We start from the raw sequence: 15,152 nt of genomic DNA, 5'->3' as shown, positions 1-15,152 counted from the left end.
CTAACCCATCAAAAGCGTCACAATTTTAAAGGCTCACAACTGCCTTGCATTTTTGGTCCATTACTGCAGGGCTTAAAGAGTTCTGGCTGGGGGCCGGATTTCCGGCTTTTGACCAAACGGTCCGCCTCAACCAAACTGTAGTCTCCGGGACCCTTCTAGACCGGAACGTGTCGGCGGCGACGCATCTAAGGCTGCGTTCACACTGCAGCCTGAAGTGACTCAATTCCAATTTTTTTGACGTAATGCGACCTGTATCCGATCTTTTCATGGCAGTGAGAACAGCACAGGTCGGATTCTTTTCAAATGTGACCCATATCCGATACGTATCCAATTGAAATGCGACCATAACGTCCAGGTCTCATTCATCCGAACTGAACGTCACTGATTCTCAACAAATCTCACTATTCTGTGTCCTGATAAGCGCAAGTGGGAAGAAAAACAACAACCATGACGGATTATATGAGGATCAAGTTGTTAATGTGCTGCTCCAGTTGGACAACAACAACAATATGTAAGCTAAGCTCCACCGTTAGCCTCCATGTTTACTTCCGCAAACACTGAGCACTTCTTCTTTTCATGGCGGTTGGCAGAACACTGAGAACGCTGACGCTATGGCGCCCTCTACTGCGCATGCGGGACACTTCAGGTCGTTTGCCCGTTCAGATTGCAGAACGCATACAGGTCGCATTTACTGGCAGTGTGAACGGCCCGGCAAAAAAATCGGAATTGAGTCACTTCAGGCTGCAGTGTGAACACACCCTAAATTTGCAGTACCGTAATTCCGCCACACATAGCGCTATCTGAAAAATTCCAACGGTTTCTGAAAGGGGAGATGTTGCACTTTCCAGCAAATATCGGGTTAATACGGCAACTTCACAGCTGCAGCTGCAGAGAGTGTAATTAATCCGGGGGGCACTCGTTTAATAGATGGTATATTTTGAAAATAACTTGCTGGATATTGTAAGTTCCAGTTGTTATCGATACATGGGTAAGTATATCATCTCACAGGACATTTAAAGAACTACTTACAATTAAAATAAGGAAGGTTTATTTAGGCAGACGCTTGAAACTTAGGCGTAAAGAGCTCCGTCTGGGGGCCAGACTTTCAAGCAAAGCGAGCAGTGGACCAAACGGCCCGCCTCAACTAAACTAGATAATAGACAAAGATGTCTGCCAATCAGAATTCTAGCTCCCGTGTTCTTGACCAATGACTGTAAGACGGTTTGTAGAAAAGAAGTGCATGCGTTCGGTTAAATCAAATGCGATATGAAAGAAGATGGAGTTTGTCTCACCCGGTAAAGAAACACGTTTACTTGAGAAAGGAATTAAAAACAAGTGGCGCTGGGCAAAGGAAAGGGGACAAGACGGGAAGCTGGCGGAAATTTTTACAAAAGGGGGCGATGGGATACCTTTGGGGAGCGTTTGGTCGAAGATAAACTTTACACCTTACAGTCACAACAATACCAGTTTAGACTTTGAGCAACTTGGTAAAACTGTATTGTGTAACATTAAATCATGCTTGGCTAGAACTATATCGATGGCAGCTCTTCTTCTTCTTCTTCTTCTATTCAGTGTTTGTAGCTTGTAGCTCCTGCTACTAGTAGCTTCACCGCATCAGTTCAGCGTCTCACCGGCTGATGACGTTGCTGTGATTCACTTTGTCTGGTATTTTTCTACACATGTTTTTTTCAGTTCTGTGATCATGTTAAAGCAGCAACTTATATTAAAGTGTTTTATTTCCGTTTGAAAGCTGCCCGCTTCCATGGAAGGACAACAGAAAATCGCTCTTATAAACATGTAATTACTAAAATCACGATACCCTCACTGTGTGTCCCTCTGAAAAATGAACCATTTAAATAAAGAAATCCCTCCATGGTGACACCACGATAGAGAGCGTTCATTTTAACACCGGAGCTGTAAGTGGTCCGGTATGAAACGGGGCTGATGGAACAACACAGCACTTTTAAATTTCAATGATCAAAATACCGAAATTGTTTCCGTTGTTTTAAAAGGTTTATGTCAGTCTGACTTTTCCCCATTGGTACGCCCTGCACCTAAGGGGTTAAAAAAAACAAAACGATGCGCACATTGGCAAAACTCTGAAACAGGAGAAGCGGGACATAAAACGGAGCGACGAACTAGATGTGAATTATGGCATAAAAACAGAATCTGACGCTGAACAGTGAAAAATCAACACATGATGTGAAACATGACGATTAGACGGCGCAGCAGGTGATGAGTGAAGATTAATGATGGTCAGTAAATGATAAAATAAATCTAACAACAGGAAATGAACTAAAGTGGACACAGCAATAAACCAGGAGAGGATAATACTAATCAGAGGAAACTAAATGGATAAACTAAGAAACTAAAGTAAATACAGAGGAATAAACTGGTATGGCAAGACTTTTAGAGCAATAATTAATACAGAGACTGTATGGCAAGAATAAACAGACACTATTTCCAGATAAAAGGTAAAATAATATTGTTGAAGTGCCATGGGTTTGTTGAGACCACGTCTAGTACTGAGACTAAATATATCTTACAGACCATAACAGTAAATAACTGATCACTTATTTATGTTTTTAATTAGATTTGATTAAGAACCAGATTTGTTCTTTGTAATTTCTGTCCAGTAAAACTATTAATCCATAATCAATAGACAGGTCTATATAAAGATATGATCCATGTTTCTGTCTCATATTTCTATGGCATTAAAAGGAACTTTAGTTTTTCCACTGAAAGCTCTGGTTTGCACACTAAATGCCATGTGGGTGAAGTTTTATGGATGATGCTCTGATGTCCCATTCTCCTGAAGGCAGCACAGAGCTGCACCACCAGAAACACTGAAGAGAAGAAGAGCTGTGATTAATGTAGTTACAGTTCTATCCATGTTTTAATGCTGCAGAGCTCATTCGGTTTGCAAATAGTTCAAAGCTTAAACTGGCATGTTGAACATCTTTTATCTGGTCATTTTGTGGAATATTTAACTAGAAAATGACACAAAATAAGAACATTTTTTCCACTCTGATTGGCTGCTGTTAGGCCTACAGATTTTAACTTGAATGTTCATTAAATTTTTCATAGACACCTGTGAAAATAATTTCTATTCTCATGAGTTTTTTGTTCTCTGGGAAATTATTTTGATGATAAATACAGAAACAAGCATAAAAATCAATAGTGACAGTAATATTAATGATAAAATAATAGTCAGGGCAAAGTAGCCTGCAAATTCTTTGGTGGGGGCGGTGAGGGACCTGGATAAGGGCTGGGGGGCGCTGGCCCAAAAAGGTTGAGAAACTGATTTAGTTGGTAATGCTGCATGTTTAGATCAACTTTTATTTAATGTTGAGGGATTTTAAGGCTAAAACCTTTAGCACACAGACATATGATATTTAGTTTTGAGTTGAAATGAACTGAAGTCTTATTTAAGTTTGAGTGTTTAGCTAATTGTATTGTTAGAAGCAATTGTTTGCACTATTCAAAGACACTTTTTATTAAACTGATAGAAACGGTATAGTTCATTTCTGTCACCACTATAAGTTTCTGGCTCAGGATTTTTTTTTTTACTTTAAGCCCTGTTACTGATACTAGCACAATATTTACTGCTCATGAATTTTACATGCAACAGTCTTTAGCTAAGCTAATTATGCTAAATGGTTGATAATCTCAGTCTACCCACCTCTCTTGGAGAAAAACTGGGTTACAAATCGACACTTTAACCTTTTTCTCTCTCCCTGTCTATTTTTTTTTTTTTTTTTTTTAAACTGATTTTATAATTATTCCAGGCAGGATAGTAACTGCCACAGTCGTTCTTGTCTTGTACTGACTGCTGCTGCACAGCAGGAACAAACCATTTCAAACCCTCATGGACCGCTCTCGCCTATTGTCGCTGACGAGATTTAGGGCGGCCATCTTGGAGCGGTACTCCACTCCACTCAGCGTTATGTGTTTAGCAGCACAATGACGTATCAGCGCATTTAATCCATCATAACACACTTTTTTGTTACTGTAAACCAAATTCAAACATCTATCAAAGCTACATTTATAAACAATTGTATTTTTTAAGTATGTTTTTAATACATAGTTCATCATATTTAAATATGCTTAGTGGCTATAACAATAGAATAGGAATGGAATATTCTGATATCGATGTATGAAGAGCATCTTACAAAGCACACAGCCGTTCATAATGTATTTAATAAATTGTGACGGGGTTCTTTTATGCTTGGACAAACAAAAAAATGACTGCCCAAGGCCAGAGATCACTTTAGTGAAGTTTATTCCATTCTTCAAGTGAGCAAATGGTGGCAGGTGAAAAATATACATACAGGGACGTCCAGGCAGGTTAAAAACAGACAAAACAACAGAACCTTCAAGGTAAGAGTCCATCACCTTCACTGTGATCTGGCAGGAGTCTAGCCACTGACTGCCTCCCTGTGGCAGAGCCCTGCTTTTAAAGCCACAGGCTCCGCCCACAGAAAGACCAATCAAGCAAACAAAACAATAACTTCTAACTCAAATGAACTTTTAAGGATACCAAACAATAATAATGATAATAATAATAACATAAATAAATAAACTTGTAATCAAAAATACAATAATCAATTTAATAGAGAACACTCAGCATGCTCCGATGACGTCATCACATGATCACCTGGCGCGCCACACCCGGAAATAACTCTGCTTGTAAACAAACTGGGAAAGTGTTTGGAAGTGAAAACAGGTTAGGATGGATGCAAACTGAAGCAGGAACACCGCGTGTGCACCACGATGAGCCGCATCAGTTTAACCTTTAACAGAAGTAAATTAGCGATTGTGAGTATGCGCATATTAACACGGACTCCTAATTAAGTCCCGGCTTGTGTCGGCTCCTCCGTCACATAAATTATTTAGTAATATCAATACATATTTATATAACTATACAAACACTAATAAATAAAGATTAATAATTCATCCGTGCTGCAGTGAATCCGTCTCTCTTTATAGATTTCTCCCTCTTCTTCCTCACATCGTGTCTTTAGGAAACTTTCAAAACAAAAACGGAAGATTTGGGATGCATCTTACTTTGACAGAGTGAAAGAATATAAATAATAGTCTTTACCACCTGTGTAAACTTTGCCGGTGAATGTTATAACACATAATATAAGTTTTATAATATGTGTTATATTGTTTCATTTCTAATATAGGCCCTTGTGTCAGATAATCTAAGTCAATGTTAGAGAATAATTAATTTTTTTAGATTAACAGAATCTCAGTTAGCCTTCATAGCGGGGCTGAACCCGTATTACACCAAGCACTGTAGCTAATATTAGCTGCTATCTCGCCGGTGGACATAAATACAGTAAAGTAATATTCTAATCACAATATATACACAATAATATGTCCATCTTACTTGTGAAATGTTGTCTGTGGAGCCCTCACATCAATAATCCATCAATCAGAACAACAATATCTGATCGATATTGTTGATCAGATATTGATCAACAATATCGATTGTTGATCGATTTGCTCAACCAAACCATCTTCTGCTGGTTTGGTTGAGCAAAGTAGGAGGGTATACCGCTCCAAGATGGCCGCCGTATTTCCTGCGCCGGAGCGGCCAATGAGGCGTCTATGCTTATATTATGTCTATGGGTTCAGGGCAAATGTAGCTGTGTTTTTTTTGGTCTGGGAGGGGCAACATTTGATTTTTACTGCTAAAAACAAATTTAGAAAACACAATATGATTAATTTTGTAATTGGCAGCGTCCCATTTAAAAAAAAATTTCTATGAACAAAAAAATAATAATGAATTGACCTAACTTTCCCCCCCATTATGGCGCCCCTGGCTATTGGTAAATGTTATCATTTAGTTTGGCTAAGAATAATTATTCCACTGTCAATAAATGACTTCTGTCACAGAAGCTGCGTTTCCATGAACCGTAGAACTGCGCAATTTGAAATTTCGAAAACAAATTTGCTTAAAGGGATCCCTGTCACGTATATTGAAAACATTGTAATTATTTGTTGCAGCCAGTAGGTGGCACTGTGATGTATCGACATACGAGACTAGAAAGTGACGAATAAAAAGAGAAACGTTTGTTCAGACTACAAACATGAATAAGTAGGTTGAGGATTTGGCATGCTAATTTAAACAGCAGTTTAAAATTTACAAGAAAACATCCATCAGGTGATTGTTCTTATTGTAGGAAATAGAAGTAGAACATGTTTTGATTCGTTGTAGGAAATGTATGAGAGAGGGGAAAGAAGTGGAAAGGGTAATGGGGATTTCAGTAACTATGGCTAATTTATTAGGGAAGCATCAATCACAAGATATAGTTCAAGCACTTATTAAACATTTAAAAGACACAATGTGTATGAGAGTGTATATGTATGTATATAATAGGATTTTATTTTAAAGATATAGGATAAATAGATAAATAAAACTTCTGGATTACACCTCCGTCCAATTGATGGCGGTAATACACCAAGTCTGTAAACGCCATAGAAGAACAGAGCACAAAAAGCGTCCCGTCCCACTAAGATGCTACATGGTGGGTTGCTACCCGTCCCGTGTTGAACCGATTTTTTTCTCTTGAAATATGTTGTTACTTGGGACAATTTATGACATTACACATTCATACAGAAATTTCTCTTTTACATAAATAAATAAAATGCAATTTGTTCCGTATTCTACAAACGTGTATGTGTAATAGAGGTGGTCCCTGAGTTCTTTATATAGTCCCAGTCATTGTTTGACTCACGGTGTTGGTGTTGCGATATTGTGCCCAACTGCTTTCTGGGTAACACAGACTAACCGACACACTGCTGCCGCAACCCCCGCCCTTTATATTTAAAGGAACTGGTCCCTTATTTTAATTTCTGAAAGGTGGCAACCATAGTCAGGAGTTAAAGACAAAGAGAGTTGATTAACTTTGTAGAAGGAAGCAAATGGAGCAGATGAAGCCTCCAACCTCTTTAAGTCTAGACCAGCGGTGGGCAATCCTGGTCCTGGAGGGCCGGGGTCCTGCAGCTCTTAATGTCTCCCTGGTCCAACACACCTGGATCCAACAGCTGAATCTCCTCCTCAGTGCATCAGGTTCTCCTGAGTCCTGCTAACGACCTCATTATTTGACTCAGGTGTGTTAAAGTTGAGACACATCTAAAAGTTGCAGGAAACCCTCCAGGCCTGGAGTTGTCCACCCCTGGTCTAGAAGGAAATCTAGCTGAAAACTGGAGAGTCTGGATCCAGAGACCTGCACCTTGTCTCCAGCAGAGTTGCGGAAAGTCCGATGCAGTGAATTCTGCATGTATCCGGAGACGAAGCCATCGAGGTATGCTACACCTTTGATTTTGATGAGGACGCCGATGATTACAGTAAACTGAAAGAGCTGTTCCACAAATATTGTGAACCAAGGAAAAATGTGATGTATTTGAGGCACCTGTTCTGCACTCTAGTGCAAGATAAATCAGAGACTATTGATTCACATGTGACTGATTTAGAGAATAAAGACAGACTGTGAGTTTGAAGCCCTTACTAAGTTGCCATCGTGTGGAATCTGATGATCACCTTAAAGGGAACCTCATCTCACTCTGGGTAAAGCAGTAGACATTTGCAGAGAGTGTAGTTGAAGTCAACTTAAAAGTCTACATGAGGAGGTTGACATTCCTGTTAATAAAGTCACAAAGAAAAAACATTGTGACAAACGGACAGTGGAGCCACAGCACTGTGTAGCTGCATTAGATGTTTCTACAAGCACGACCCAAAGAAATGTTCTGCTTATGGACAAGTGTTTAAAGCTTGCCACGGGGAAAATCACGATGTAAGGATGAGCAAATCACGTAAGAACACAAACAACCTAAAAGTGCAGCAAAGCAGAAACTGAAGAAAAGGAATTTTTTATTGACTCATTTCACACAGTGTCACAAAGTAACATGACTTTGAAAAATGGCATGAAGATCTGATTGTCAACAAAGCTTTGAAAGTCAGGTTGGACACTGGAGCTGATGGCAGTGTTGTTTCCATGAAAGACCTGAGAAAGCTGAGTGGATAAAAAGGTGAGCACATCTCCTGCTGAGCTTGTTGCTTATGCAGGCCACCACGTTTCAGCAAAAGGCAAAATTATGTTGACATGTCAGTATAAAGATAAAAAATATGATCTGGAATTTGAGGTCTTAAAAACCTGCGATTCTTGGAGGCGAGTAAAGTAAAAAAATGGGACTTGTAAGAACAGGATGAGATTCTGAGGGAATATGACGATTTATTTTCTGGATTAGGTTGCATACCAGGAATGTACCACATTGAGACAAACCCAGACATCCCTCCAGTAGTTCATGCTCCCCAAAAAGTACCTGTTGCCTTGAAGGATAAAACTGAAGCAGAACTAAAAAGAATGGAAAACCTGAGTGTGATAACAGCCAACAGATTGGGTGAAGAGCATGGTCACAGTAACAAAACCCAATAAAGTAAGGATCTGCATTGACCACAGGACCTGAATAAAGCCATCAAGAGAAAACATTACCCACTGTGCACCATTCAAGAAGTGGTTGCTGAAATGCCAGATTTTGTTCAGTTTTGGATGCTAACCATGGATGTTGGCAAATCCAGCAGGATGAGGAAAGTTCTCACCTGTGTACATTAAATACTCCATTTGGGAGATACAGGTTTAAAATATACCGTTTGGTACATCATCAGGCGTATCGCCAGACATTTAGAAGGTGCGGTCAATATCATAGATGACATTCTGGTGTGGGGAGAGCATAGAGCAGCATGACCAACGCCTGATCCAAAACTGAATAAAGGCAAGATAAGGATGACGGAGATCAGCAACATCAGACATGTTCTCAGTGGGAAAAGACCCTGAAAAGGTTAGAGCCATACAAAACACAGCTGCACCAGAGGACAAACCTGCTCTTCAGAGGTTCACAGGATTATTGCAATAACTTTCTAAATTTATCCCCAACCTTTCAGAGTTGAGTTCTCCCTTAAGAAAATTGGAAGGAGATGTGGAATGGCACTGGGGATCAGAGCAACAACACAGTTTTAACAAACGAAAAGCTCTTGTCAGCCAAGCGTCAGTACTGAAGTACCACAATGTCAGCAAGCCAGATAGATGATCCGCTCTGAGGGGCCGGGAGCCGAGCTTCTCCAAGAGGGACGACCAGTCGCATATGGCTCCACAGCATTAACTGAAAAATGTTATGCTCAAATTGAGAAAGAAATGCTTGCAATTGTGTTTGGTTGTGAAAAATTTAATCAGTATCTATATGGATCTATATCATGTAGAAAGTGATCATGAGCCATTGGAGGTGATATTTAAAAAATCCCTCCTTGGTGCTCAAGCAAGATTACAAGGAATGTTCACGAGACTGCAGAAATACAGTCTTGAAGTCAAGTACAAATCCGCAAAGGAACTGCATATTTGTGATGCTCTGAGCAGAGACGAGACACTGGAGATCAACTGTCAACAACATCCTGTATCAGAAGAAAAGTTGCAGGTGTTTAAAGAAGCAACAAAAGGGGATCCTGAGTTAAAACTGGTTGCAAAGGCCATTGAAAGAGGCTGGCCAGATAAACAGACGAGTTCCAGATAAAATCAAACAATACTGGACATTTACAGAAGAACTGTCTTGTGATGATGGACTAATACATAAGAACTTAAGGTTGATAGTAGAACATAAATTGAGAATTGAAATGCTCATAAAAATCCATCAGTATTAATTTACTTGGTTTGAGCGCTGCGCTTGTTACAGTTGATCAGGATGTTATTGTTCCCATTTGAAAATTGGGTTGGTATTTCTGGCATGGCGCTCGGCTGACTCAAATCCACCCTGTAGGATCTAATAGGCAACTAAGCTGAATAAAACTATCTGTGGAGTTCCCCAAGGTTCCATCCTAGGTCTTCTCCTCTTTGATTTTACATGCTTCCACTCATTCATTTTCTGGGACCCCCCCCCCCCATACCCTATGCTGTCTGATTGAACGACGTGTGTGTGTGTGGGGGGGAGGGGGTAAGAAGAAGAGGATTCTTAGAGACTCCCTGTCTAACTTTTTTGGGGGGCAAAATAAATGCACGTAGCTGGACATAGAAAACAACACCAGTAGCCTACAGGCTACTTGTTAACAAGCTTAAGGTTCTGTATTGATATTAGCTAGTCATCCTTTAGCTAACTTTACCTTCATCCAGCAGCTTCACTCAACAGTCGGTTAGTTTGGGGGAAACTGTGAAAACTTCTTTGTGTTTTGCTGGTTTGCTGCCGTGATTCTAACACACCTGAGCAGCGCCGATTTATGTTTTCGCATCCACCTGAATAATGTCCAGTTGCGCCACTGTCACCTCCACTGATTCTGGTTCTGATCCACTGATGAAATGTTTCCTCGTCATCTGGTCCAGTTCCTTTCTGATCACATTCTTGTTCATTATGGTCTGTTTTCTCTCCAGCTTGACGTCTGACAGGACCGAGGCGGTTCTGACCCAGGAAACGAAACCCACTTTGGACCTAATGGAACCACAGTGTCTGAAGGCCATGGAAGAACTGGAGCAACCAGAAACTGTGGAGATAAAGCTAGAACCAGAACCAGAACCTCTAAAACTGGAGGAGGAACCAGAACCTCTGGAAATTAAACTTGAACTTTGGGAACCTGAGTTCCTGCAGATTAAGCTAGAACTGGAACCAGAACCTGTGCAGATTAAATGTGAAGTGGAGGAACCAGAACCTCTTCAAATAAAGCCAGAACCAGAACAAGCAAAGCCAGAACCAGAGGAACCAGAACCTGTGAGGATGAAGGAGGAGTGCAATGTTGTCTCCATCAGCCAGGATGAAGAGCAGACTGGTTCTTTCCTGCTGGATATTGGTTTTATATTGGGCCAGATGGAACCAGAACCAACAGGAATCCAGCTCATCTCTAGGAAGCCTCCAGAACCTGAGAATGTGGATCAGTCAGGAAGCGGCGAAGAACACTCTCAAGAATTGACTCTGAGTGAGGGAAGAGCAGAACCTGGAGAACTGGACCAGAACCCCAAACAGAACCAGCAGAAAGAGGAGAAACTGTCCACCTGCCAGATCTGTGGGCGTGGCTGCATCAGTAGCTACCTGAGCATTCATCTGCGCCTCCACACCAGAGAGAAGCCCTTCTCCTGCCCCACCTGCAGGAAGCACTTCAGCTTGAAGAGTCATGTGACCCGCCACCTGAGGACCCACACAGGTGAGAAGCCGTTACGTTACCTGCCAGATCTGCGGGAAAGCCTTCAACCTGCATTGCAACCTGCGCTCCCACATGTGGACACACACCGGCAGGTTGTTCCCCTGCCCCACCTGTGGGAAAACCTCACACTGAAGTGCAACCTGACCTTCCACCTCAGGACCCACACTGGGGAGAAGCCCTTCCCCTGCCCCACCTGTGGGAGAAGCTTCAGTCTGAAGAATGACCTGACCCGCCATCCGAGAACCCACACAGGTGAGAAACCATTTTCCTGCCAAACCTGCCTTCAACCACCAGGGCAATCTGAAGTACCACCAGAAGACTCACGCCGACGAGCCGTCCTCATGCCAGTCCAGCGGGAAGAGCTTCAAACCCAAGACCCCCCTGAGTCACCACATGAGAACCCACAAAGATGAGAAACCCTTCAGTTGCTCCACCTGTGGGAGGAGCTTTGGCTTCAAGGGTCACCTGACTCTTCACATGGCGACCACTTGTCTGAGAAACCTTTCAGATGTTCCTTCTGTGGCAAAGGTTTCATTGTGGGGAACCACCTGGTGCTCCACATGAGGACCCACACAGGAGAGCAGGTGTGAACCTCAGCTGTCTCCTACAGGTACCCTGTCAGGTTGACATGACAACTGTTGAAGATGCTCCAGGAGGAGCTCTCCTCCAGAACCTGGCGTATAGTACAGTAGCACGTACAGACAGATATTTTATTCAACTTAGTAGAGAAGCTCCGATAACAAAACTGCTCACAGGACGAGGAGATTACTGTTACACACCTTCAGCTATAACCTCTCCCTGAAACTTATTTTGAAGAAAAATCTAAATTTGTACAATGTGCTGTAAATATTCACATTGTCCAGATGGATTCCCAAAGTTCACAGACGAAACACAAATATGGGGTCTCTCTTCCTATTGGTGGACACCAGCAGATCTGGACCGCAGTGAGCGCTTCTGATCTTTGGGTTAAAGGTTAAACTAGGATCATTTTGGATCATTTATTGTTATTATTAGTGATAGCATCTTCATGTTATCAGATTTCACTTGACTGAAGTCAATGGAAATAGACCTTTAGAGTGATTTTAATAATGAATATAATCTTTGGTACATAAATAAATAATTTATCATGACGATAAAACATCTCTACTGTCTCTTTAAAGGAGTGACTGAGTTTTCTGCTGCAGGTGAAAAGTTTATAACTCACTATGTTCATTATTATAAGGAAAAATGTATTGTAGGAGTCGGTTTACTACAACATACTTTGTATTTTTGAAATTCCAACTTCCCAGTGAGGAAAATCAACCAGACGGTCATTTATAGGTCAAATGTTGTAAATGTTTAGGCCAACTTTGGATTTCAATGTGACTGCTCTTTACATCAACAGCAGGCAGCTATGCTGGACATGCCAGCTCTACGCTGAACAAATTAAATCTGGTGTTTACTGATGGAAAGTACAGCTTAAAGTTGAAGTAACCTCCGTGTGAAAGCACAGCCGCGCCTCCAGACAAATTTTGAAAGTTTCAAAATCAGGATGAGGGAAAGCTCTTTGTTGCTACCATTTAATGACTTTGTAGAGAATTTTTTATAAAATCAACAAATCTAGCCACTTTTTTTGTTATTGGAGATTTTAATGGCGACGCTATTGATGGATGCTAGCCCTGCTGGCCACCAGTCAGAGAGATGATTTTTGACCCGAGGGTGCTGAAGTTGTACCAGTGGAACTAAACGGCAGCAGTCCTGCCTTTCAGTTGCAGCTCTCTGCTGCCACCACTTGGTGAGACTTGCTGTGTCAGAGTGACTGCGCCATTATGAGAGTCCAAGTCTCATAATGCTTCAGAAATGCTACATTTCTGAAGATGGATAGTTTGATAAGCTGCTAGGCTGTTATTATCCCCCAGGGCAGAGCTAAATGATTCTGTGCAGCCAGGGGCACAACTACATATTGTTCAGGTGGAAGAGAAAACATAAATCGGCTCCCTCCCCCCCCCCAAAAAAAAAAAAAAAGGAAGGTACGTAAGGGTGAAGGAGCGTAGAAAACATACGGTCGCTCTATCCGTATGAGCGATCGTATGTTTACCCCCCCAAATGAAGATACGTGAAAGGTAAAACTCGCTACATTTACATGTGCGTGAGGTGAAGGAGCGTAAGGGCGGTGAAGTGTATGCGAAGGCATCATCGGGGCGCCGCCCCCTCCAGACGGGGTTTTGACGCCCCCTCTGGTGCAGCGCCCCTATGCACTGCATACCCACTTTTTGCACCACTGTGTGCAACTGATGGAAAAAAAAGTTTAAAATTAATATTAATATTTTTTTTTACATAATCCTAACAACAATATAAATATAGGAAGAAGAAAATTGTTGAATATATTATTTTTCATGTAAATGTTTGTGGAGTTTTATTCAAGGAAATTGTGATTTGTACATCAGCAATCAGCTAGCAAGCCTGTTCTGAATCCATTAGCACTACCTCCATCTTCCACTAGGGGGCGTTAGTCTCTAGAGGAGAACAGAAAAGCACTGGGTATCCTGTCTGTCCTGTTGTCCAGGAGGAACAGCCAATGCTGATATTTTCATCTTTAGCCACATAAACTGTAAATATGTGGATTTCCAGCTAGAAAACGTGGATCTCTCTGTTCCCTCCACTGTTTGTCTCGCTGCTCGTATTAAACAGAAGATGTCTTTCTCTGAGACGCAGGAAGAAAACATGTGTGTTTGCTGAGGAAAATTTCAGACAGTAATGTAACCAAGATAAGTAACTGTAATCTGATTACTGGCTTGCTTGTTACTGAAGAAATGGGTTGGTTCAGAGTCACTGACATCATTATGCTCAACTTTATTGCCTTATTATCAAATACTTTTTCGCTCTTGCATGAGTCATTTCTTGGATGAATACTTTGTAGTTTTACATGAATTAAATCAATCAATCGATCAAATTTTATTTGTATAGCACATTTCAGCAGCAAAGCATTTCAAGGTGCTTTACATAATTAAAAACAAAATAAAAACATCCTGTGAAGCAGCACAGTAACAATAGAACAGTGTTAACAAGCTTCGTATCTACATGAGGATTTACCCTTATGGGGTCTCCTCGAACAGAGAGGGGCTCTAGGAACACCTCTTCTTCCCCGAGTACAGATTTTTAGTCAAAACGCTGTTTAACAAGGATTCTCAAACCTCTAAAATAGCCATTTTAGAAAGAGAAATAAAAAGAACTTAATAAATAGGTAAAAACATCGAAGACATCAAACCCCACTCTAACCCTAATTTAGCCATAAGCAACACTAACCAGGTGGGTTTTAAGTTGAGATTTAAAGGCTCTCAGTGTTTCAGCTGTTTTACAGTTTTCTGGAAGTTTGTTCCAAATCTGTGGTGCATAGAAGCTGAATGCTGCTTTCCCTCATTTGGTTCTGGTTCTGGATGCAGAGCAGAACCAGAAGATCTGAGGGGTCTAGACGGTTGGTACAGCAATAACAGATCTTTAATGTATTGTGGTGCTAAACCGTTCAGTGATTTATAAACTAACATCAGTATTTTAAAGTCTATCCTCTGAGCTACAGGGAGCCAGTGTAGGGACTTTAAAACTGGTGTTATGTGCTCTATCTTCCTGGTTTTAGTGAGAACAGCAGCAGCAGCTTCTGGATCAGCTGCAGCTGGAGGATTGATTTATTAGTCAGACCTTGAAGACGCTGCTGCAGGAATCAATGCGGCTGAAGATAAACGCATGGATGAGTTTCTCTAGATCTCGCTGAGACATCAGTCCTCTGATCCTGGAGATGTTCTTCAGGTGATAGAAGGCCGACTTTGTGACTGTCTTAATGTGGCTCTGAAGGTTCAGGTCAGAGGTCATCACTACTCCCAGGTTTCGGGCTGATCGCTGGTTTTCAGTTGTAATAACTGAAGCTGAGCACTGATTCTAGTTCGCTCCTCTTTAGGTCCAAAGATAATAACTTCAGTTTGTTTCTGTT

General features: G+C 41.2%; 1 protein-coding gene across 2 annotated transcripts; it reads left to right on the top strand.

Annotated features, from left to right (window-relative positions):
- The first annotated feature begins 7,121 nt into the window (after positions 1 to 7,121).
- LOC106927772 (uncharacterized) lies at positions 7,122 to 11,685 on the top strand. 2 transcript variants are annotated; one of them, XM_088004793.1, is made up of 3 exons: positions 7,122 to 7,316; positions 10,425 to 11,188; positions 11,346 to 11,493. In XM_088004793.1, exons 1-3 carry the CDS (start codon positions 7,291 to 7,293, stop codon positions 11,402 to 11,404), a joined length of 849 nt encoding a protein of 282 aa, XP_087860919.1. In that variant the 5' UTR covers positions 7,122 to 7,290; the 3' UTR covers positions 11,405 to 11,493. The 2 variants fall into 2 exon arrangements, with proteins under 2 accessions (XP_087860919.1, XP_014859036.1); XM_015003550.2 differs by having other exon boundaries at positions 10,425 to 11,685.
- The last annotated feature ends 3,467 nt before the right edge of the window (positions 11,686 to 15,152 follow it).

Source organism: Poecilia mexicana, unplaced genomic scaffold, assembly GCF_051168715.1.
Source record: "Poecilia mexicana isolate PSO_F unplaced genomic scaffold, ASM5116871v1 scaffold_4, whole genome shotgun sequence".
In the NCBI taxonomy this organism is placed as follows: domain Eukaryota; kingdom Metazoa; phylum Chordata; class Actinopteri; order Cyprinodontiformes; family Poeciliidae; genus Poecilia; species Poecilia mexicana.
The sequence above is the reverse complement of the archived record's forward strand: the minus strand, read 5'-3'. Positions and strand labels throughout refer to the sequence as shown.

Bases quoted from the DNA above. Each gene is read 5' to 3' on its own strand.
- LOC106927772 (XM_015003550.2), top strand. From the start codon at position 7,291: ATGTATCCGGAGACGAAGCCATCGAG. The intron at 7,317-10,424 runs GTATGCTACACC...TTTTCTCTCCAG, and splicing joins CCGGAGACGAAGCCATCGAG to CTTGACGTCTGACAGGACCG.